This window comes from Eufriesea mexicana, unplaced genomic scaffold, assembly GCF_001483705.2.
Source record: "Eufriesea mexicana isolate 0111107269 unplaced genomic scaffold, ASM148370v2 scaffold10051, whole genome shotgun sequence".
Classification (NCBI taxonomy): Eukaryota; Metazoa; Arthropoda; class Insecta; order Hymenoptera; family Apidae; genus Eufriesea; species Eufriesea mexicana.
Genome location: NW_016917902.1, coordinates 187,208 through 212,697, shown reverse-complemented (window position 1 = coordinate 212,697; position 25,490 = coordinate 187,208). Strand labels below are relative to the sequence as shown.

The 25,490-nt window shown below is 34.6% G+C and overlaps 3 protein-coding genes across 16 annotated transcripts in view; 2 read left to right on the top strand and 1 right to left on the bottom strand.

Moving 5' to 3' along the window:
* Stoml2 (stomatin like 2) overlaps positions 1 to 865 on the top strand; it is a 1,883-nt gene extending 1,018 nt beyond the window's left edge. Inside the window, exons 5-8 of the mRNA XM_017908144.1 lie at positions 1 to 85; positions 154 to 309; positions 380 to 624; positions 704 to 865. Coding sequence (XP_017763633.1) covers positions 1 to 85; positions 154 to 309; positions 380 to 624; positions 704 to 865 — 648 coding nt within the window. The remainder of the gene's footprint in view (positions 86 to 153; positions 310 to 379; positions 625 to 703) is intronic.
* Positions 866 to 1,060: 195 nt separating this feature from the next.
* Positions 1,061 to 1,873, bottom strand: LOC108553307 (protein KRTCAP2 homolog). The gene is made up of 3 exons (XM_017908152.1): positions 1,756 to 1,873; positions 1,357 to 1,575; positions 1,061 to 1,284 (listed from the first exon to the last, which is right to left on the bottom strand). Exons 1-3 carry the CDS (start codon positions 1,757 to 1,759, stop codon positions 1,112 to 1,114), a joined length of 396 nt encoding a protein of 131 aa, XP_017763641.1. The 5' UTR covers positions 1,760 to 1,873; the 3' UTR covers positions 1,061 to 1,111.
* Positions 1,874 to 2,609: 736 nt separating this feature from the next.
* Positions 2,610 to 23,080, top strand: lap (phosphatidylinositol-binding clathrin assembly protein lap). Of its 14 annotated transcripts, none has more exons than XM_017908157.1 (19): positions 2,610 to 3,167; positions 10,111 to 10,253; positions 11,160 to 11,235; positions 12,339 to 12,350; positions 13,028 to 13,130; positions 13,230 to 13,438; positions 13,511 to 13,617; positions 13,718 to 13,759; positions 13,863 to 13,957; positions 15,490 to 15,658; positions 15,764 to 15,892; positions 15,980 to 16,100; positions 16,272 to 16,316; positions 17,005 to 17,712; positions 18,805 to 18,988; positions 19,184 to 19,292; positions 19,978 to 20,040; positions 20,803 to 21,045; positions 21,873 to 23,080. In XM_017908157.1, the coding sequence occupies exons 1-18, from the start codon at positions 3,038 to 3,040 to the stop codon at positions 21,034 to 21,036; spliced, it is 2,679 nt and encodes an 892-aa protein (XP_017763646.1). In that variant the 5' UTR covers positions 2,610 to 3,037; the 3' UTR covers positions 21,037 to 21,045; positions 21,873 to 23,080. The 14 variants fall into 14 exon arrangements, with proteins under 14 accessions (XP_017763646.1, XP_017763649.1, XP_017763647.1 ...); XM_017908160.1 differs by having other exon boundaries at positions 16,230 to 16,316; positions 18,871 to 18,988; XM_017908158.1 differs by having other exon boundaries at positions 16,230 to 16,316; positions 18,868 to 18,988.
* The last annotated feature ends 2,410 nt before the right edge of the window (positions 23,081 to 25,490 follow it).

Here is a 25,490-nt window from a genome sequence, read left to right as displayed (position 1 = left end):
AGAGAAGGGCTTAATGTTTCCATCGTGGATAGTATAAATAAAGCAAGTGAAGCTTGGGGAATAACTTGTCTGCGATATGAAATACGTAAGATTAAATAAAAATACTTCTTCATTTAATGAAAACAAAAATTATCACTTTAATTGTTGCAATAGGTGATATAAGATTACCACAAAGAGTACAGGAAGCAATGCAAATGCAAGTGGAAGCAGAGCGCAAGAAGAGAGCTGCAGTTTTAGAATCAGAAGGAAATAGAGAAGCAGCAATAAATATCGCCGAAGGAAAACGTTTAGCACAGATTCTAGCATCAGGTAATTATATTGTTTAGTAAGTAATCTATTTTGTTTACAAATTAATAAATAGTTTGTGATCCCATTATAGAGGCTGCACAACGAGAAGAGATAAATAAGGCAACTGGTACAGCAGCTGCTATAGTGGCTGTTGCAGAAGCACGTGCAAAGAGTTTAAAACTTGTGGCAGGTGCACTAAGTTTAACAGATGCAAAAAATGCAGCAGCATATAACATAGCAGAACAATATGTTAAAGCATTTAACAAATTGGCAAAAGTCAATAATACCTTAATTTTGCCTAGTGACGTTTCGAATGTGTCTTCATTAGTAACACAAGTATGTTATTAAAACATTTAACTATTTTTGCTATTTGATAAATTGAATATTATTATAAATAATTATTTTGTATTTCTAGGCAATGACAATTTATAAACAGCTTATGTCTCAACCCATATTAGATAATAAAGGTGGGAAAGAAAACAGAGATGCTCTTGAGGCTAATGAATCAGATGAGATTTTTGAATATTTCAGTGATAAGGAAGAGGCTGAGAAGCATCAAAAACACAAAAGAAAATAAAATTCAAAAGTATTGTTAAACATTTACATATAATCTAAATATACTTCGATTTTTATTATCTATATCATAATTAGTTTAATTATTTTTATGGGAATAAGGAAAAGTATGTAATTAAAAGTCAATGATAATTGACAATAATAAAACAACATTATGCATAAATTCATAAATTAAAACATTGCAAAAATTACAGTTGCCTTAAACTATAATGATATGGTACAAAGATCATTTTGAGCTCTTATAGTTCCTTTACTTCCTTTTTTTAGTATGTACTGATACAGTAGGTACTGGTGTAGTATATGTTTCTTGGGAAATTCGATTGACATAATACAATGCTATCATAGAAAATAAGAAACATGTTGTGGTTGCCACACGATGCACCAAACCTGATGCAATTAAACTAATTATTAGTGAAAAGATGACTGCAACAAAAAAATTTGATTGTTATATTACATTGCTAAAAACTAACCTAATATTAATATTAAATAACATACCTTCAGGAAACAACTTCTGTTGAAAAGATTTTCCAAACATTGTTGCTTCTAAATTTCCTATTGCAGTTAATACACATATAAATAATATTGATCCAATATATCCTCCTAGTATCGTATAAATCTGTGATGATGCCAGCCAAGTTTTATATATTTGCATCCCCGAAAATACAAGAACTGTTAAAATTGATGATAACACAAACGATACTCCACTATTAACAGCTGTAAAAATTATGTAAAAAATATTTGCAAAAAGATTAATTGAAATGAGAAAAATCAATATAAGTATATAACTATAATCTAGCTGAGTGATTTAATATGTTACTTCTCGATTCTTTATAAATATTTTATTAATATATGGATTTTTAAAAATATAATAGTTTATAAATTGTCGGTACATACGCATTTTTAAGAAGATATTTTATGCTTAACACTGGTCCGAATTGATTCGTGGATCTTTCAATTTCTATGCTCTGATGTGTTGTCATATCGCGAATTCGTACCAACATTAATTGTATTAATGTCCCTTAAAATTAATCAATTAATAATATCAAAATGAAGACAATTACAAAAAATTTGTATTTACGTATGTTCTACAACTATGTATATTTATCGGTTAAGTTTTCTCATTTAAGAAACAATACTGTAGAATGAATTTTAAATATGTCTAGTTACATTTTATTTATGACATATGCAGAATTTTAAATATTTTAGTATAATTTTTAGTTTGCTAAAATACATGATTATATCATATGCATATAAAACTTTATAAAATATTTAAAATAGAATATATAAAATTATTTTTGTCTAATCATTGATACGATATACGTTAGATGGATTACTACATAAGGAATATGCGTGCGCAGAGATTGATCCGTTGTTATCGATTTGAAACTTGTTACGGAGACTCCCTGTCGATCGATATTGTAGCCAAGAATATTATTTCATTTATATACTTTTCTCTTTATTAATTGTTAATAAATTATACGACTATTTCTAATGAATATAATTTATCTTACTTTACAAATAGTTTTTATCAAAATAGTACAATACCCTAGTTATATTACAATTAAAAATAAGAAAATGATTGATAAAAATGAAACAAACATAGCTTCTGATAAAACCATTGATATTTAAAATCCAAACCAAAGAAAAATTTCGAATTATTATAATGAAACTTGATTTGACTAGAGTTGTATGACGTCAGAGGTAGTAGGCTATGTTTGTGAAGAAAGAGTAGGATTGGCTGTCAGGAGTGATCGGTCCGGCGAAGGAGTAGGAGGTCCGGTTCGCCATTTTGGCAGGTTGTGAGAGCCTTCTGTCGTCGCCGTGAGACGAGCTGTCGTCCGCCCAGCTGAGCCTTGTACGCGCGCGCGAGAGAGCTCTTTCGGCTCGATTGAATCGCGATATCGAAAACAAAGGCAGGCCGGCGCTGGCGATCACGAAATTAAGGAGATCGGCAAGAGCCGACAGGAACCGGCCCCGTGTATATCGTAATCTTTATTTCCCTGTCGGTGCTCTGAATTTGTTCGAGTACGTTTTGCCAGTTACCGCGGGTGGTGTGCGTGTGACACTATCTTCGAAGCTGGACAACGTTTCTTAGCTGTGATAGTACGACACGATAGTCGAGTCGAAAGGTGCGTGAGCTTGAAAAAAGTTCCAGTGTGACAGACGTAGCGACAGTATGGCGGGACAAACGATTAACGACAGACTATTGGCAGCGAGACACAGCATCGCCGGTCAGGGCCTTGCTAAAGCTGTGTGCAAAGCTACTACTGAAGAGATGATAGGTCCAAAAAAGAAACATCTCGAATGTAAGTTTACTGTCCTATCTTTTATTCATATTTCTGTCTCAGTCATCCTACTTAACCAAGTCAAATACTGTTTTATATATCTTTAACTGTCCGATAATTTCTTCTTCCACTGAAGCAAGTGAGAGGATAAATCTTCAGGATTATCATACTGAAAACATTGATCCTCACATGGAGATGTATTGGCGAGATGTAGCTAACTATTGTTGTAACCCGTTATAGACGACCCGGAAGATGAATCACGTTCCGACGGGAATACGCATTTTTCTTGAGATCAAACGGTTTTTCAAGGTACATGAACCTAGCCAATGTCTGGGTGTTGACGTTGCCACATTAGTCACGTCTGATGTACGAGAAACGAAGTGCACACCTTTCGTATATATTTCTACCCGTTACACGTTAACGGGTTACTTTCCATTTCCAGGCATTGCGCGAATGAAAGTGCCTCAATTGACGGTTCTAAGGTACAGTTCATGTTCGCGGAAGTTAATGCCTATAAAGGGTTGGGGACTGAAAAATCGATTGGTTAGACGGGAAAAAGGAGTAAAAATGCTAGTGTCACGAATTGTTAAATGTCGAACAATTTCATGTTATTCGGTTGCATAGTTCGAGAACTAGGCATGCGTCATCAGAAATTTTGAATAACCGCTCAAGTATCGACTTACATTTCTTGTGACCGTTATACCAACGGCGATCGTTATTCTTCATTACAAAAAAAACAAGTAACACAATTTCGTTGACATTTTTGTGTTGTAATCTAGGTATATACACTGCGTCCAAGTTGCTAGTATCGATTATATAGCTCGTTGGCAAAGCACCTACTATCGTGTTATATATCGTTCATTACAATTACATTAACGGGCATAATCGTTTTCGATAATCATGTAAATTTGTATCAATAGAAATTAAGATATTAGAAAATTTCCTATAACCATATTGATTTACCGAATCATTTAAATTGATCTTTGTACGAAAACTGATATCCTTGATATTTGACGTAAATTCTTGCAAAATATTCAAGTATAATCAATCAGGATTTCTAGTTAAGTAACGGTGAAAGTTTTTAAATTGCTGGATCCTTACTGATAACAGATATTCGTGCGAAAGTAGTTTCTTGCGTTTCCTGCGTGAAGTAGCTGTTATAATATTATCGGTTTATGAATGTTGCCACGAAGGCGAAGCTCGTTAGTGACATAACGTTCCTCGAGTATCGTCAGGAAAACTGTCTTACATTTGAATGTCGATGAATTGTATTAATAAGTATATTTCTTGATCCTTTGTATCCTTCCTATACTCATAATATTATTATCGGCATATGGATACAAAAAAAAATGTAAATTTGAAAATAGAATTATAATTTTTTATTTAACTATTAGCAAATTGGCCTAATTTCCAGTGACTGTCGATTTTAAACTAACCTGCTTTACGATATTGTCTCGTGTAACCATTAAAATTAATATTTTAGATTATAAGTGCTTATTAAAGTAGTTTAGCGAATATTTAAATGCCGAGAAGTGAACTTGAGTTTTTATCAACCGTTATCGTGTGTTATTGCAATCATTTATTGAAATTTGACAATTCCCGATGGCGCAAGAAGTTAATTATCAACGGGAAAACAAGTTTTTGTACTTAAACGGTAGGAAACCGCATGAGTTCTTCGTGATTATCGATTCCACTGTCGCATGGGTTGCATCAAGGTTTATAGGTATACGTGTAGGTAGCGTGCTCTGTATCTGTTCCAATTCAAAAGCCCACCCTCGTCGGAAAGTGGCGTCAGGTCTTTGCACTTTTTACTCGTGTCAAATTATTATCAATTGACTTATTTGAATCTATAATTAAAAAAGTTATTTCAAAATAATATCAGTTTTATTCGGATCTTATGAATTATTTTTTGATCTTTGAAAAATTTCATAACCGTTGATATTGTTAATGTCCATAACTGTGATATTGTTAACGCAACGTAATTTATAAAAAAAATGTTGATTTTTTTGTTACTTATATCAGTATTTTTATAAATATTTAAATACCTCGAATGGAGTCGTTAACAAATTCTTGCACAATTGCCGTGATTATTTATCCTGTGGGCAAAAAATATTATTTGAATTTTAAAATAAAAAATCGTTACGAAAGTTGAATTTTTTGTTCGTTTAAAACTTTTTATGCGTATATGAGTTCATGGTCTGTACATGCGCATGTATATTTGCATCACTATTACACCCACTCATAAATACGCTTGCGCGTAACGTATATGCCCAATTTTATACAAATACGAATATCTGAAAAATTCCCTAAAGAAAAGTGATTTAGTAATTTTAATTTAAGCGTAAAGTTTTTAATTCTTATTTATGAAATTGTAATGTATTATAAAATTAATAGTTGTATTGTTTCACGTTGTATCATCGGTTCCAGTCACCCTCTGGCAAGTGAAAACGTTAACAGTCATATTTCATTAGTAGCAAGAGCGCGTTTCCGTTTTAACTTCACGGAATTCGCAGTCTTTCTTCCGGTCTGCTAATTTAGATAGTGGAATGAATTCCTGTCGATGAAACCTTCACAAATCGTCAATGCGTCCTTTTCTTTAAGAAAAGCTTTTACAAGTGCCTTTTCTGGACAATGAGAAATTGATTTCCTTTCTTTTCATATTTCATAACCTATTAAAGTTAATTGAAGATCTTACGGTTTTTACATGAAAATCTCTCAGATAATAAAAATGTGGTTATGGTTGACCTCGTGTTGATCGAAACTCGCCATCTATGTCTATACGGGCACAAGTAGGTGTACTAAATCACGGTAGGTTTACCGGTAATTGATATCGACCTCGAAAATCTCATAAATACAATCTCATTGTGTTCAAATTATATACAATATATTTTATTTTATAAGAAAGTTTTATCGATCAATTATGCAAAGCATCGTACAACCATTGAAATACAATTAAAATAATCTTGAAAGAATAAACTGATTGTCGAAAACCGACTATCAATTTTCTTCGAAAGAAAACGTGGTTAGTCGCAATTATGGAATCATTTCTATAATTCTGTTACGCCATATTGCAATATAATTTACCCGTTCAAGAAAGTTGTAATTCTTGAAAGCTTTTTCGTTACAAGTCAATTTTGAAATACGCAATGAAAATTATTATTTATAGAAACAGTTTCCCTTTTTTTTTCAAAATACAAATGGAAGTAGGTTATAGAATATTTAGAAATGAAACGTTTTGTACTCGTAGGAATAAAATTGAATTACAATTTGAGGTTAATGGTTATAAATGACGCACGAGGATCAGAAAGGATCGGATCGATTGCAGAACCGAGATGTACATACTGACTAGACACGGATATTTCGTACATGCTCACTAGCAATGTATCCTGGGTAGCTTTCGTCCGAGATCGGCCGTACACTTGATTCCCAGCCGATGACCTCGCGATCGTTCTGATTGCTTGCCCATTCGGAGACCATGGATGATCACTTGTCGCGCTAAAAATAGCGCCATACTACGGCCTGCCGATGAAATTCGCGATCAAGAGACATCACCGACGGGGTGCGCTTTTGTTCCTTTTTATCGATGAATCCTGACCAGTACAGCATCGACTATATAATCTTTGATTCGTGACCAAATTGACATTTCGGTGCTGTTTCAACGTTGATACTTTCGCTAAAACTTTTTTTGACTATACTTCATTAATGCTGGAATTATTTTTATGGTTATTGTAATTACGTTTTGAGATAATTCTTTCTTATTCATCGATTCAAGACGAGTTCATTTACTATCGATCTTTTACGTAATGTACGAAAGTGCAGCATGGGAAACACCTGCGATAATCTATTCTAAGACACGTTGAATTGTGTAATTTAACCGTGAGTGTAATTGTTCGCGGGCATTGTACGATGAATCGCTCCGAAGATTTCCACTATCGATATTTCCTGTGTCTCTTCGCACGGTTCTTTTTCTTCTTGGACAATAATCGTTGTCCTTCGGTCCGTTCCATTTCAGGTCCCTGCAATTACTTGGTTGGATGTCGTGAATCGCATATACATATACACCGAATTATAGGACTGCCGTTATTTTTTTACGAAATCTCAGCATCCTGATTGTCATAAATTGTGCAACTGCGAAGAAACATATTTTCTGAAAGAACTTTTATCAGAAAATTTCGAATTTCATATAGGTTATGCGCGATGAATGAGGTTATATATGATTCTCGGAAGAAACAAGGACAGAGATAGATATTAAAAAATTGATTATACACGTACATAAGAGAAGTAATTAAGTCAAGTGACGAAAGCAATGCTGTTGAAGAGAGAATTTTTAATTAAAAATTGCAAAGTTAACATTTGACCGTGTTAACTTTAGCATTAAAGAATTACCGACTTTCCTGAAAACAAGATTATACTATCTTTTTTAATTACATATGACTGAAATAGAAATAGTACATGCTGTAACGAGGAAAGTGAGTAATTTTCTTTGAAATAGATATGAATGAATAACTGATCGAACTACTTTTGACTAACATAATTTATAAATTAGATTGTTCCGAATTTTTATTCAAAAATATCGATATCGCTAATAGGAACGTGATGGTGGACACTGAAATATTTTTGGAATGGAATGCATGGACCGATAATGATGCAAGAACGAGGTAACCAGATGTTCATGTTTTGCAATGTACGAAAGTTCATTCTTTTTGATAATCCGCGCTTGTTGCAGCTATCGTCTTACCAAAACACGTTATCGGTAACGCCCCCATTTGGGTCTGGACTGGAGAGAAACATCTCAACGTGCACACCCCTACAAGTTTCAGATAATTCCGATAATGATTACGTTCTTTACTACATTTAGCGTCCTATCTCCCGTTGTTCGCAACAACTGTTCGATTCATGAGGTTTCTTCTGTTCCGACAGTAATATGCGTCCATATTGCCCAGCCATGTCGTAGTTCTCCTTGTTTATTTATAATATGTTAGAAACAATAGACGTGATGCATCTCCTTCATCGATTTTTATTCAAGACGTTATTTATATATTAAATTTATTTTTCTTGGAAAATTGGAAGATGAAATGATGGAGATTATATTATACACTACTTTAGTAATGTATAAAGTAACAAGTATATTTTTATCTAACCGAGTTATACTCAAATGGGCGTTTCTAAAGAGCTTTCTGAAAGACTAGGAAATAACTTGCGTTATGTACAAACTTGTTGAAATAAAAATAAATGTTAAACGTTTAAAGAATATATATTTTATGAGATAAAGGTTCCTAGAAGCATTTTATTGGTTTTGCTCGGTATGTAGTCTATTGTATACTAGCTAACTCGAGTGTAGCATTTTCGTAGTCTGAAAGGAATAGGTAAACAAACATGAGAACTGTAAACCACATGTAAATCGAGACCAGTCATTAATAATGATGCCACTTGGAGTATTAGCTTCAGAGGACAAGTACATTTTTAATTTACCTTATTCTATCCATTTTATTTTTTACCGAATCTCTTTAAACTGTAATTTTTCTATCCATTATATAACTATCTTACTGAATTTTTTTTTCTTTTTCTTTTTTAGAATAATTGGATTAATTTAGAGAACAACCCGAGAACCTTAATTCCTGAGATCTTCAACTCATAACTTAAAATGAAAATCAGAAAAGCTTTTGAAGATCCAGAACTTTGTCTCTCTTGTTATGCTATTAGGAGACATGTATACATCAAACTGCGTGGTTTCTGGCTTTTATAAATAGTAAGAACACTACTCAATGGGGCGCGACTACTGGGTCCGTATTTGAGAGTACATTATTAGAAGAGAGGAAGCGTGACAAGGTCGAGCACTTGTCGAGACATCTCGCTGTTTTGGCAGCAATCACGATGAGCTTTCTTCTTTGAAAATAAACAGAAAATTACATCGAGTTTACTATACTTGCAGACTGCATGAAATCCAGTCTAACGCTGATAAATAATATGTAAACGATTCGAGGATCTTTGGATCTTTTGTTACACCGGAGGAAATAGATAATAATTGCGACAAAAGCTGTTCAAGAGGAAGGTTTCGGTATCGTAATATGCCTGATATTTTTAGAAGCTGATTGCAAAATCGTTTGGCGATCTATATCCTTTGTCGGCCATTATACCCATTTCATTTCTCCTCCTGACTTTCATTGTACCATTGAAAATCGTTGAAGAATGAAAATACTGCTTTTGGTACGATCGGAAGGTTAATTTTAGACAACCAGGTGGTGGAATTTTGTCTTCTAGGAAAGATATTTCAGTCCAGTTCGTGTATCATTCCATTCCGTAACTAGGGAGGATAAATGATAAGGAAATGTGGTTGAGAATCATGAATCATATACGGAAAGCTGACTCGATGTTTTCATGGCTTTTTCCGCGTTGACACTGCATAGACAACCCAGATTCAGAAGAATGTTCTTCTCATTTAAAAACCATTTTCTCAGTCACGAGATTTTTCATCTGTCAATTGCAATATATCCATAAAAATAATCCACAAATATGTTGAGTAAATCTTGACGATTTTACTGGGAACAGTCTGATATAGATAATGGCTAATCTCGATCTCTTTTTGATTAGTACTGCTGTGGATAACACCGAGGAAACGTATGAGGTACTTTTAGGTGTAAACAAAGAGAAATTTTTCTTAACCTCACTTTAGTATTAATGAAAAATTTGTACGACGCTATTCTCCCTTGGGGGATGCTCCATGTGACTTCATCATTCAAAGTACTTTTCTTCTAGCACATGAGAAAGTACCTCTCTCTGATGTAAAGTGAAAAAAGTGAAAGTCATTTAGAGTTTATCTTTTATTTTTACAATAATGCATTTCGAATGTTAAAGATAAAGAAAGTGTTCCTGGTACTAAAATAATAGAGTATGAATTCTATATTAAGAGAAGTAGCGGAAAAGAATTCGTGATTAATTGGAGTCTTGTTGTTCCCTGTTTCAGACCTGGTGCGCTGCACGAACGAGCCGAACGTATCGATACCTCAGTTGGCAAATCTGTTGATAGAACGGTCACAGAACACAAATTGGACGGTCGTTTTCAAAGCTCTGATCACGGTGCACCATATGCTTTGTTACGGCAATGAGGTAAAGACCAACCCCTCCGGTATCTGCAATGCAGAACAGGATCCAGGAGTAGCATAAGTGGCTCTCTCGATAAGTGACTTCTTAAAGGCAATCAGACGAGCTTTCTTTCCCTTTGCGACTCGATGAATGCCAATTTGGAAATGATAGGATAGCAAAGATTCGATCGTTTAATTATAAAATACGAGAAACAATTGTGCTCCTACATTCTGGTTAATTGGCTCTCCATTATGCTGATTTCCCGTTAGTTGAATGTTATGCGTTATTTTATTCTTAAAGTTCAGCGAATCTGTAATGAATACCTTTGGAGAATTGGAGAAACATTTGAAATTAATTAAGTTTTTAATACGATTTCTATTGTTTGCAAATTTCTACAAGTGAATCATAAAGAATTATTCGTAGCAGGATCAAAATATTATTCACGTTTGTCCAGAGATTGCCTAACTCATTTTGGTTCAGTAATGAGTTGAAGAGGGGAAGTGTCGTCGCCCTTGCCAGTCACCTGTGCGTGAATGTGCACGGGATCGAATAGCATGAGTCCGTGACCAGAGTCTAACATTTACGGTTTGCACATGCAATTCAATAGAACAGCAACTGTAACATAGTCATTTCCTTGGACAGAGCCACAACGGCGACACTAATGCTAGTAATTCGAGTAACAGTCTTTTGTTTTAAAATATTGCACACTCTGTTCACAATGATTCATCGTGGTACTTCAATAGTGGCTTTTAATCATTTTTTGAAATTATTAAATGTAGGTAATTAGAGATATTTCTCTTAAAGAATGAAATTATGTGATTATTGTTAGAAATATTTTAAGTTGATTGTTAAATGACAAACACAAAATATATAAATAGAGATGATTTCAAAGGAATGATACCAACAAGTGCAATGACCTTTCTGTTGCAGAGGTTTACACAGTATCTGGCGTCCAGCAACAGCACGTTTCAACTCAGTAATTTTCTCGATAAAAGCGGCGTTCAAGGTGACCACATTGTTTAAAAGAATCTTCTTGCATTAACTTCTGTCGAGTGGTTCAATTAGATGCTCGATTCCGGTCATCTCCCTGTCAATGTTCATTGCTCCTTATTCTTTTTAACTCTATAGTAATCCTGAGTAAATTGTACTTGATTTCTAAAAATTAGACATAGTAAACATAATACCGAACAAAAATGTTAATAAACGTTAAATAGATAAATTTAAATTTTGCAAAATATGTGAATTGTAATACTTGAGATATGTTAAGAAAAGAATGAGGAGAAATAAACGATTTTGTCAGATTGAAATAATTCCTCCTCTGTTACCAAGATTGTTTGGGCTACACCTATTTCTGGAATTATTTTTTTCACAATCATTTCATGATCAGTTTTTGATCCATTTGATGACCTGAATAAAAATAATGTAAAATGAGCGAAGTATGCAAAGAATAATGATTAGAAATGAATTTAATAAATTAATAATAATAATAATGTGGTTTAACATTGTAAGAAAATAATTTTATAGATTAAAGTAACGTAGATGATAATTTAATTGAACCATTATCGAGGTAGCATGAAGTTTCAAATTTATTTTCGTTTGTTGCTTGTGTTTCTTATAATCCGTTAACAATTTTGGCGAGAAGTAACAAGTTACATCCGAATGCAGCACGCTTGCGAGCACAGTCACACGAGATTTATGGTTTCTATGTTAACAGTACCAGAAAATCCAGTGACTCAACACTTTAGTCGCAACGTTGAATGCTATATATGTTATAATTCTTATTTTAAGTTATGAGTTATAATTATTTTATTAAAAACTAATGAAAGAATATTTCCTTACTTCCTTGAAAGGGCTTGGAGTTCAACGTTGCATTTGAAATGTTGTGTTGTTAACGCAATTAATATTAAAATATTGTCAACATTAATCAATTACGAGGGTTAAAGCATAAATGTTTCTAACAATGCATACACTCCTTTACTCTTTGGAATTAGAAATTTAATAATAAGTTCTTCCTGGCTAACTTCCTAGCATTATGCAGCTATGTGTATCTGGCCTCTGTCTATGATTTACTAACCTGGAACTAATTTTCTCTCTATTTGGGCACAGCAGGAGCTCGCATCGGTGAGTTTAATATTTATCGTTTCCCTTTCTCGACATCTGAATCTTTTTCCCGTACTAATTTCCTTTCTTATGTTTATTTATCGTTTTATTTAACACTTGGAAGACAATGAACAATTAGAGGATGTCAAATTTTAATCCTGGATATGTTAATAATTAGAGAGTCTGAACTTGTTTTTAATTTCACATAGAATGTAAAAAGAAGTTGGAAGACTCTGTACTTCTGGCTGTAGATTATTAACTGAAATTGATGATTTCAGTTGTGTGATTAGATGTCATGTGATAAATTTCTGAGAAATCCTCCTGGGAAATCAACGTTTTACTTGTAATTTCTGGCTCTAATTAAATTAACACCATCCAATGTCCCCTGAAACTCGGTTCAGGTTTCACGGAGGAGGTCAAGATGAATCTATTCACCATTTGCGTGTCGCATACACTTTCCACATTCAGGCTGAAAGCGTGTCAGGATCGATAATTCTAACAAGGCTTGTATGCCCGCTTGCACTTGCATGCACGCAGATCTTTGCACTTGTATAATTTCAGTTTCCAATTCATCTTACCTCTTCTTGGACAAAAATTGAAATTCTCTTTCGTTTAAATGTAACCCGAAGTTCCTTTGAATCCATGTATAGATCAGATGAATTGGAAAATGTTCTTTTTAATTGATCTTTTTTTATTAGGCTATGATATGTCACCGTTTATCAGGAGATATGCAAGGTACCTCAATGAGAAGGCTCTTTCCTACAGGACCGTGGCCTTTGACTTTTGCAAGGTGAAGAGGGGGTAAGCAATTAACTTGGATTAATAATGGAAAGAAATAAAGCAAAATCGTTCTTTGTATAACTGGGTAAAGGTTTATTTTTTCTTGAAATTCTGTTGCAGAAAGGACGACCGTACTCTGCGCACAATAAACGCTGACAAATTGTTGAAAACTTTACCAGTTTTGCAGTCACAGTTGGATGCACTATTGGAGTTCGATTGTAGTGCCAATGATCTTACCAATGGTGTTATAAATATGGCTTTCATGCTTCTCTTTCGGGATCTGATTAGATTGTTTGCCTGTTATAATGATGGCATTATTAACCTGCTAGGTATACCTATCATTTAATTTCTTTTATTATATTTCGAAAGAAATATTTAATTTCTGCTTTGTTGTATTCTAGAAAAGTATTTTGATATGAACAAAAAGCAATGTCGCGAGGCTTTGGACTTGTATAAAAAGTTTCTCATACGAATGGATCGGGTGGGCGAATTCTTGAAAGTTGCCGAGGTAAGTTGAAATTAATTTTGGTATATGAGTTATGTAAACCGCTTTAGAAATTGTTTAACAATTTTAGACAGTTAGAACTCAATATTCATATCTGTTACAGAACGTTGGCATTGATAAAGGAGACATACCTGATCTAACAAAGGTAAGAAGCATATATTTGTTGGACTATGACTGACAATGTTACATACTCTGGAGTTCTAGAGAAAAATATATTTTTGTAACATTTGAAAATGAACACTTTCTAGGCACCTAGTAGCTTATTAGATGCATTGGAGCAACACCTTGCGTCGTTGGAAGGAAAAAAAGGCTCCGCAGCGAACACACCTACGCAGTCTGCAAGGTATATTGACTATAATTCCTATAGCCATCAAAAACCTATGTTAATATTCTCAGTAGGATTAAATTTACTAATTCTAAGGAATATTTTGCGATTCGTCTGTTAACAAAACTTGAAGGTAAAATATCAAATACATATATACATACATAAAAGCTGTGAATAAGGTATTTTCACTTGGAAGAGAATAATTTATATAGAATCATCATGACTTAAAAGCACAGTTACATACTTAGGCATCGAACCCTATCAGACTTTTTCCTTTGCTACTATTCTATTGCAAATTTTACGACATACAAAGATACAAATCCCATTTTTCATCCAATCGTTAATCATACTACTCTCCTCGCAAAATGTTTTGTAAATCGTAGGGCAAAAGGTAATGTTGGCGTTTGTTTTCTATTGCTTGGGAACGTGTGCTTCTTTTTTCGTTGAAATATTTCTTTCCTTTTTTTTTTCTTTTTCGTTTTTTATTGTCTTTTGTTTTGCAGACTATAGTGTAAACTATATAAAATATCGCTTCTTATGGTTTCTAGATATTTTGTTTCAAGTTTTCTGCGGAGATTTCACATAGCTTGTCGCTCAAGAGATTATGTTTTATCAGATATTGTTTTAAAAACTTTATCAATGATTATTGCACGTACTTACGTTTCTTTTGATTCACCGTTTAATGACATATGGTTTTTAACAATTTGCAGCAAAAATGATATAAACTTAATTTAAAATGTTAGTATTTTAAATTATTTTTATGATAAAAAAAAATTAAAATACAGCCCTTTTTAAATAACAAATGATATTCTTGATTAAGGTTTGGTTTCTAGTTAACCAACCATAATTAAGAGATACTAAGTTTTTGGATTACTTATTCAGAGTCGACTATGTTTCTTGTGCATAATGCTAAAGCTACTGCAATTTGTACAAGTAACAACTTATGTAATCAATATATCATTTAAATTAATTAAACTTTCTAAAATATCGTTAATAAAATTCTAACTGTAAAATTAGAAGTTAGGTCACATTTTTTTTTTTTGCATATAACTGATCTGTAATATAAGCGTGTGTATCGTAATAATAGAAAACGAGAAAGTATGTTTCTTTCTTTTTTTTTTTTTTATTTCCATTATAAGACACATTAGATAGTACTCCTCAATTTAATTGCTTGTGTGAATTCGTATTAAAACGTACGTAGTGAAAAGTCTGTATAAGAAGAACCGGAATCTATGAAAAAGAAAGCTAGTGTTACGCATGTATCATAATATATATTTGCGAGTGTATTTGTGTGTACGTTTGTGTGAAAGAGCACTGAGTAGCTGAATTTTTTTTATACATTGTTATTATCTTTATACGTACTACACTGTTTCTTTGTTTTTTGTTTGTCTTTTCCTTTGTTTTCAATGATCAACGTTCCTTTTCGCTCCTGTTTCGCTCCTACGGCCACACTTGTCTTTCTGCTGAAAATGGCTTTTCCTCCTTTTCTTCCTTCTATGACTCCATCGCTCCATCGACACACATCCATCGCCCAATCATTACCCGAGCAGCAATAGAACGAATGTAAAGTCGGGAGTGTCCGCCCTGTCTTCCACCAGTACTGCGTTTGGAACTGCAGCCAGTAATAACCGTCTTGACCATGCTGGAAATGGACACATCGACGAAGCACTGCGACAGCAAGCCCTCGCGGAAGAGGAAGCTGCTATGAATCAGTACAAGGTATCGAACAAACTTTCTTTATTCTATTTAAAGTATTAAGTGGCACGTCGTTGTTAACAATTTATTATAAAAAGATACTGGTTTCATTAGATATCTTATTTCCAGGCAAAAGTGCAATCCCCATCAGGTGGCCCCAGTACGAATCCATTCCTCAGTTCGCCGACAAACAACGCCAACCAACCAATTGTTGACCTATTTGGTGCCCCGTCGTCGACGGCGTCAACTGAAAGTCAGGTAATTCGGAACTTTCTTCTTTAAGAGTATTGAAATACCTTTATTTTGATGATAATATTTTTACAAATCATAATCCGTTATTTTTAGCCACAAAAAGCGTCAGATGATCTACTCCAATTAGCAGGCAATCCATTCGCGGATGTGTCACAAACTATAACAGCACCGACCACGGAAGCACAGATGAATATATGGTTGACTAACCGTAATGGTAAATACAGTAGTTTTATTTTATTTGTTCATTTATTTCTTATTCATTGGCATTGTATATTTTTATTTAATGACTGCTATGTTATCATCATGTTTATGTTGTTTCATCGACGCTATTTTGATTTTGTAGGTTTCGCCGCAGTGCCTCCAGCAAATAATAACTTTGTTACAGATTACAGTTTCTCTTCCGTATTCGGTAATCAAGACTCTCAATCTGGTGAGTATCTCGACCATTCTTATTGGTTTACAAGATAAGAAGTTTTATTCTTTCACTTGTCACGTTAAACTGTGCACCGTATCTTTTTATTACATTCACATTGTACGTGTATATATTCATCTTTCTTTATGGTGAAGGAGTTTTCGCTTCAGATTTTGTATCATATTTCTGCATCTTACTAAATCGTTTAGATTCATTGACGATGCCTGTGCAAATTAATCTATCGAAACGGCTGTGGCAAACTGCCAAGAATAACGTAATTAAATTGAATTTTCGAGCTCAAAAGAGAGTTTCTCCTTTGTTTAACTTCGAAATTAATTTGTCAAATATCACGGTATCAGTATCTTGATAAGAGGTATCGTTACTTTAATAAAATCCCAGTCAAAGATTGAAATAACAGCCATGTTTCTTACTACAAATGCACAGTTTACACGGTGTAACAATAAAGTTTAACGCTAAGTAACAATAAAGTAAACACTAAGAGCTATCATAGTATTCTATCGAGTAGATCAATTTTGGGACTTTATAGTTACACTCGTGTATGTTTATGTAGTCTCATCGAAATGGAGCGCGCACGTGGTAGGACAAAGCACGACAAATAATAGCAAAGCATCCTTTACTCCGCGGCAATTAACCGAGCATTAACAAAAAAAGGCTAATAATCAATGCACCTTGATTTCTGCGCAAGCTGGTGCTCCAGGAACGGCCGGATCCGTATTAAACCCTTTTATGTCCGACTTCCCTTCCCTTGGTTCCCAGCCAACGCAGTCAAACGCAGCCGCTTTCGGTCTCTTCGAGCAGGGTGCCGCGAACGTTGCCGCTAATGCAAGCGGTGGCGAGGGCCAACAACAAGGGCAAGCCGGAGACCTGTTCAGTGCTGGCGGCCAGGCAGATCTCTTTGGGAGCGACTCTGCAGTGCTCAAGACCGCAGAGGGTGTCACTGGGGACGCTGCCGCGGAGGCAGCATCCTCTGTGACTCTGACTTCCGGTAAGTCCACTGCCACGCCGCCTCCCAGACCGCCGCCTCCCGCGACAGCGATGAACGGTACACCTAGACCAGCCTCGCCAACAGTGTCCGGAGCGGCGGCTGGAAAATCATCCTCTGACACTACAAATGCCGCCGCCGCTCCTAGTAAGAGCGCGTTCGACGATCTAAATGATAGCATTCGTATGGCACTGGGCGGGTCTCCGTCAAGGCCGGCACCCATAGCTCAGCAACCACCGACCGCGCAACAAGCACAGCAACCTCTACAACAGGGTTTTGGCATGTTCGATATGGGTGCTAATATGGCTGCCACCGGGCAGCCGGCCATGCCTGGCGGACCGATGGTCGGCTACGGTATTCCCACCCAAGTCCCGGCGGGGTACAGTTCCCCGGCAAAGCAACCGATCTCAGGTGACGGGAATGTATAGATGGTTCTCCTCTTTGCATGGCAGAGAAATCAGTGATGCTTCTTAATAGACCTTATGAGCTACGTACTTTTCTATTGATTGTTGTATATATTTTTTGCGTAGCGCTTAATTGCTGGTATTAGAATTTTTTACTATTAGCATAAATGATTTAGATGGATAAAACAAGCTTGTGATGCTAGTTTTATGTTCGCCACAGAGGTACGAGCTCAGGGATGTGCAGCATCAGTGATTTGCGTATTTATTCTTAGTTTATAAAGTAAATGACTGAGTTGTTGATGAAGATTGATTATTTGATGTAAATTTATTATGTTTGCATGTATATTTATTAGTGCTGGCATGGACTATCATCTAAAGTCTTTTACAACTTATTTTTGTAGAAAAAATGATAGGAATTTTTCTTATATTGTAATTCCCGGATAAGTAATCACAAAGCAGATTACTTAAATTGAAAGCCGCGGTGACATGTAATCACTTATCCGATGATAATTATACAATTAATTATGAATGTATAATATATAATATTATTATATTATAATTATATATTATGTATCGTTTAAAATATTCCTTTCTATTTTTTATATTTTCGTTCTAACACATTTAATTATCTGCTATTGAATATTAATAAGTTAACGTTATAAATCAAATCAGAAAGAATCGAACGATTGTATACTGTACATTCTGTAATGTAATCTCATGATTTCATAATGTAAATATCATGATAAATAAGTACATATTATTTTTAATTAAAATAATGATGTACATTCGCACTGTATATTTTATTCAAAGTAAAAAGCATGGCTTTTCCAAAATTATGTACACGAATGTTACACCTTTCATGTATAAATTCTTAAGGAGGGTAATTATACTTGATTAATTACTTGCATTTCTTATTTCATTATAATTTATCTCATTTCATTACAAGTAGCTCGGTATTATTATAATTTTTGTTGAGACCCATGCTTTTCTTTTATTTCAAGAAATGTATCTCATATTCATTCGTCACTCAATGTGCAATAAGAATGCGCGATCTTGGGTTTCGCTTTCTGGGGCTTTGGCTGATGTAGATGTTGCTTAGGTTTTGACGGTTTGGGCACGGTGCTGATGCCTACCACTGTAGCTGGAGATAATAATATTTCAGCAGCAGGGCAGCAGCAGAATGCAGCATCTACTGGCAAAGTTCTGACTGGAGATTTGGATAGTAGTCTTGCTAGTCTTGCCCAAAACTTGACTATCAACAAGAGTGCGCAGCAGCAAGTCAAGTAAGATACAAATTTTTTTCATTCAAACTGTCTTCTATTTATCTAACACTTTTGCGTCGCGTGATCTACCATACTATAATTTTCTCGAATTTAAAGTATCGTTGAAATGATTATTGTTTACATATGATACGTCTTAAACCTGATTTTACCTATATAGTGAATATCGTCATGATAGTAATTCTTATCATTTTTTAGGGGTATGCAATGGAATTCCCCTAAAAATGCTGCTAAAACTGGTGGCCCAGCTGGAGGATGGACACCACAACCTATGGCAGCTACGACTGGTGCTGGGTATCGCCCAATGGTGAGTTCAACGTGCTGATGTTGAATCAGCACGTTGTTAAACACGATATCTTAACCAAGAAAGTATTGTGACCCCTAGTATCATTCTGTTTCTCTGATATATGTCGACACTTTTATCTACACTTGTCATTTGACACTGAATCATTATCAGCATGCTATTTTTAATTATTATCGGATTACTATCAACTATAAATAATTATCTCCGTTTTTAGATGTATGATACAACCGTGCTTAATTATGTTTTTACACGATTAATTATAATCGATAAGTGAGTCTAGTCACGAGAAAACTATCACAAGAAATTTACGACACTTTTACGGTTTTAGATTATAGTCATAGCGCGCTTGCTTTATCACTCATTAATTTCCATATAAGCAATAATAATAATGGACACTTACTCCTTCTAATACTCAAATGCACCGAGCTAGGTAATCGTGTTGCACGTTTGTTGCACTGTGCATTGTTTTATATCCAATTACCACTGTAACATTGAACACAAAATAAAAGTTTTATAAGTTTTTTGTGAAATAGTATATTAGAATAAGTTAAATTTACAGAAAATTCTGACCACGTTGGCATAGGTCACTCAAGAAATATATATTAGAATATACAGAACATATTCGTTGATCTATACACTTAGCTGTACAATGCATGCATGGCATTTGGCATGCTACCTGCTGTTACAGGGACAAGGAATGACGCAACTTCCTTCGACCACTTTGGGCTTCCCTACCCACACTGCACCATTGGTAAGTTCGACTTTGTAAAAATTAAACAGATATAACGGAAAAGAAGGCTTGACGAAGGTTTGATTTCAGTTTGCCATACATAACGAATGTCGTGACTAACTAGACTGAGTATTTAGTTTAGTAGGAAAACAATGATCAGATAGTTAGCGAATCTTTTTAATATAGAGAAGTTTTTCTTAGTCACTGATTAGAATATATTAATTGTATAGTTAGCATATATTAATTGTAAAAAGTAATAACTAAACTTTGTAACTATTTTCCTTATTGGTGTACACATCCTTAATGTTCCCTGCTTTGCATTAATTCATATGTGTGATGCACTTGCTTGTTTGATTTAAACTAGTTCCTCTAGTGAACTTAACTTCATATTTTTCCGTATGTTGTTTGATTGCTACATATACAAACACTCTGTTGTATGATAAACTTAATGCTAGTTTTATAAATATCTACTGTACACTAAATACGATAAGTCTATGGAGATATCAATATATTAAACTTAATCTTACATGTATACGTAAACATATCTAAATTGACACAAAACTCCAACACAAATTACATAATTTTAAGTATGAGATACCGAAACACAATATCCCCAAAAACTGTCGCAGTGAAGTACATATATTTAGATTTGATTGAACACAAATGGTCAGTTGTTGGGAACATTGTTAAAGAAGAGAAAAGATGGAAACAGTTGGACTCGAAATAGTAAAAGTTCCAGAAGTAGAAGCTGTATCTGATGGGTCGGCTTTCTGGTGTCCCTAGGGAATGCAAGGTGTGCCAATGGGCATGCAGGGCATGAGGCCGATGATGAGCACAATGCCTGGCGGTCCCGGTGGCATGATGGTCACAGGAGGAGCTGCACCAATGATGATGCCCAACACAAATCCCATGATGGGTGCTAATCTTCAACAGCAACCGCAACCACAGCAACAACCCCAGGCTGTTACGCAGCCACAAAATAATCAAGTCCAACTCGATCCATTCGGTGCCCTGTGAAGAGATTAGGTATCTATTTGGTATCCCCCTTGTCGTGGAGAGAAGTATCAGTGACGAAAATGCGGGTTGTGATCCTAATTAACTAGAAATTTTGGACATTATAAACTTGTGATCTTTTATGGAGATAAAAAATTACGTCACTACTCCACTTAATTGAGTTTCTAGGCTTTAATGGATCAGTTTGTGAATGAATAGAAAAACGAATAAACCAAATATAGACTTAGTACTATTATTTTAGAGACTTTTTAAGAAGGAACGAAGCTATGCATATTAGAGCATATTGTAATTAACTGTCACCGTATGTTCGTGATTAATATATAATATAGCATGATTAGGCGAATCTGTCCAAAAGCAGCTTTGTTTGTAAATGTTTAACAATCTTTGGACAAATTCCCTTCTACACAAGATACGTGTCTAACAATGCACAGTTCTACTCGAAGTATATCCATAGTTTCTACCAGATTCATCTACTAATGGCACCGATTTCTAGTTAACGTATCTGCACACCAACAATTCAACAACTTCATTGATAAAATGTAAAAATATGAAGAGCACACCCATCGAAGGCTTGTAAATTAATTATTAAACAGATACGGTGTTTAAGTAGTTTTCAGATAAGCGAAACGGTTCCGCTCGTGTTCAGTTAGCCGGAGTAGTATTTATTTCGTCAAACTTTCTACAACGAAGATGGCAATGGTACAAAAACTTATAATAGAGTGAATTGCACAAAACGTTAAGTGCGAAAAATGTTATCACTTATCCGGAGACTACTGTGCTTATCATCGACTATCAGTTTCACAGTGTATTATCATCAAGGAAAATGATTTTTTTTACAGGAATTCTGATCGAAGTGGAGCAGACGAAGCATCAACCTTGTAAATACCGTGTAATATGCCTAGGAAATGTACCCTGCTTGCTCTCGTTATTCTATGTCATCCGTAAGGAACCGGCCCGTCCTCGCAAAAAAATAAAGAATATCGAAGCTTGCTACTGGATCATCCTCCAGGAGACACAACGGTGCCGAAGGAAAAACGCAATAGATTCCCATTAATATACATATATATACACATATATATATATATATTTCTACTGCTGATTGAGTATATCGTATATACGGATTTACTCAGTTTACGGCGGTTGCCTTACACAGATACGCATAGCCTCAGTGTAAACATACACATTTATAGTCTTGTAAGGCGAGGACAAAGAAAAGAAAAATGTAGAGAGCTTAGAGACAGAGTTACAAAAAAGAAAAAAAATATACGAGCCGTATTGCGTTTAGAATTCCATGAAATGCGTGGATGCAACTATTCCGTAAGAGTTGACTGTGATAGTAATGCATCGACATTGTAGTGTTTTCCAGTAATCGAAGGAGCAGTTGGTAGAAAATGAGGGAGAATCTGGGAGAGTATGCGTGTGATATGTGAGAGAAAAAATGAATGAAAGCTGAGTGAGAGAAGGAGTTATTGATAAACGTGTTTTCATAGAGGAAGGAGGTCCAAAGTAGTTCCATACAAGCTTTATATATACTGGACAGCGTGTCGTATATAAACGAGAATCATCTTTCCGAGATAACAGAAATAACGTTGTTGAGGTTGGCTTTGTATCATGACGATTCTAAACGTACATACATCGTGGAAATTATACATAGTTGGCTGATGCATGATGTATCCATAGTAAAGATGTAAAGTTACGTACTACGTATACATATGCACGCGCGCGCAATTGTGCAGATGCATACGTACGACTGTATTTCAGATTTCGTGCGAAAAGATACAACGTTGAAAATATAAATATTATTTGAAAAAAAGTTATATATATATATATATAAATAAGTATATATAAATAAATGTATATGTATATGGCGTAATCCTAATAATGGCGCACCCGTGTCGCTCTCCGTTTCATTTTTTCGTACTATCTTTACTCGTATATATTTTGATTTCGACTCAGGGCGCTGAAGCAGTTACGACGTATCCTTATTAAAGTATTAAATATTAACTGATAATTAATACATGCATATATAGATATATGTATACATACACAAATATACACACATATACCTATGTATATATGTATGTATATATATATCATAACACACACATACACGATATATAGATATATATAGTGAACTAATTAGAATGAAAGGATATGCGTGAATGAAAGATAGAATGGAATGTTAGATGGTCTCACTAATGTTCTTTATCTGTATACCGTTCCGAACTGTCTTAACTAGGTAATTGAAACGAACTATGTATACAAGTTAAGATTATGATACTCATGCGATAAATTATAATGAATGTAACTCGCGGATTTACAATTCAGTATGGTACTATTAATATAGTCATTTCTGTTTTAAGGTCTAATTCAGGATTCATTTCGTCCCCTTGGTGCGTGCAGCTATCTTCATGAACAATGTTTGTTATATAGAATGCCTCACGTAAATGAGACAAGCTGTATCTTTAAAATAGTCAGAGTTAAGGAAATGTTAAAAGACAAAATGCAATGATATAGATTCAAGCATATGCTTGAATTACTTTCATGCTTCTCTATATTTAAAAATGCAATTGCACAAATAAGCATGTTGTTGAATGGCTTGCTACTTAAGACACGTTTTCTCGCCCTATTATTACCGTTTAAGACATTCAACAATGTGTTTACTACAAACATACAAAATTAAAGAAAGAGATATATGTTCCATGTTAAGCAAAGTAAAGAAAAAAATAATCAAACAGTGTTTTGAGTGCAATAGAGGAACATTCGGTACAGCTTATCTTAATTGCGTGGTACACCCTGTATATTACTGATTATATCACACACACACACACACACACACACACACACACACACACACACACACACACACATATATATATATATATATATATATGAATATCTTTACTCACATCTCGCAATTCTCAAGAGGCTGCATGAGATCCTAAGCGGAGAGAAAAAACAATGTAAAATGTATCAATTTTCTTTATCTTGTTGTTTGTGGTGATGTACATCCGTACATGTTGTTTCGTGGCTAATCCAAGCGGTATTCGTGATTAGGGGAAGCCGTGTATAGAAGTGTAAGCAAAGCTTGGAAAAATTAGAAATGAAACAAGAATGTTTTGGGGTTACTGGTAACCCTTTTAGACTCATTCTGGTCACTATGAGTTAGATTAACAATAATTAGTCGGTTTTTATTTTATTTGGAAAATTTAATAACATCTAAAACCTATATCCCAACATGTGTGTCGCGATCCCCAAGGAGGGCGTTTTAGCTACTTTTAATTTACTGAAATTCTTTTTATAGACAACCTAATCACAAAGATTTTCACCGCTTATCTATTTTAATTTATTTATTTATTTTCAATATTTTACTTATACATTTTTTAATAAATTGGAAGTAACTTAAGGTTCCCCGTGGCAAATACGTGAAAAATCAGATGCAAGTGTAATCATGGTATTAAGTTAATTAAATATTAGATTATGATGTCTTAGAAATTTTACTTTTAATGTATTTTCTGTAGTCTTTTGTGCAAATGTGAGTGGAGGACCTGTATTATATATTGTAACAGGGGGTTGCGATTCGGGAAAGGTTGGGAAACAGTCGCATAATGCATGTTGGTTTATAAGATTCTTTGAATTTTTACCAGATTCAGTAATACATTCCCACTGAACATTAAAGTTTAAAAATATTACTTAATTAATGAATTAAAAATTGCATTGGCAAAAGTGTAAAACGTAACAGCTCTTCAGCATAGCAGCAACTTCTTAATTAAGATTGTTATATCGGTCGTGCGTGTAGAAAGGAAGGCTGCAAGAAAAGGAGAGCGAATCGATGAGAATTTGAGAAAGCTTAGTTCAAAGTGTAGGACTTCGCGAGATCAGAGGTGCACAGATATTTGTTTCACATTGAACCAAGCACAAACCGCATTCAAAATTGAAAAGAGGCTAATTTAAAAATATACCTTATTGAAATTTAACATGGCAAACGTATTCTCCGATTGAATCCCTTTGTCTAACGACGATTGCAAATTCACGAGGTTCCTAATCCTCCAGACGTAACTATTTAACGAATCCGTGCACTCCTGATGCAAAGTCTGTGTCTGTGACTTATTTAGCTTAGGTGTTCTTGTATAATACGGTTCTAGGAGTTGGCGAAAGTAACGGCCATAGAAAACTAGATCATAAAGTACATGTTCAATTAACGACTACGAATCATGCGCGAAAAACCTGGTCACCATTAAGTTTAAGAGGGTGGTCTCTGTGTTGCGCTTTGTGTTACCTCGAACAATTTTCCTTTTACACTATAGAACCTCATTGATTCGGATTACCGGTGCAAGAAGAATTATTTCGGATCAATAATTTCGAATTAATGAAGTTCTATTTTCAGAGGCGCAAAAATTCCTCTGCGTTTATTTCCTTAGCTTTACATTCTAAAGAAAGAAATGTTTCTAAATATA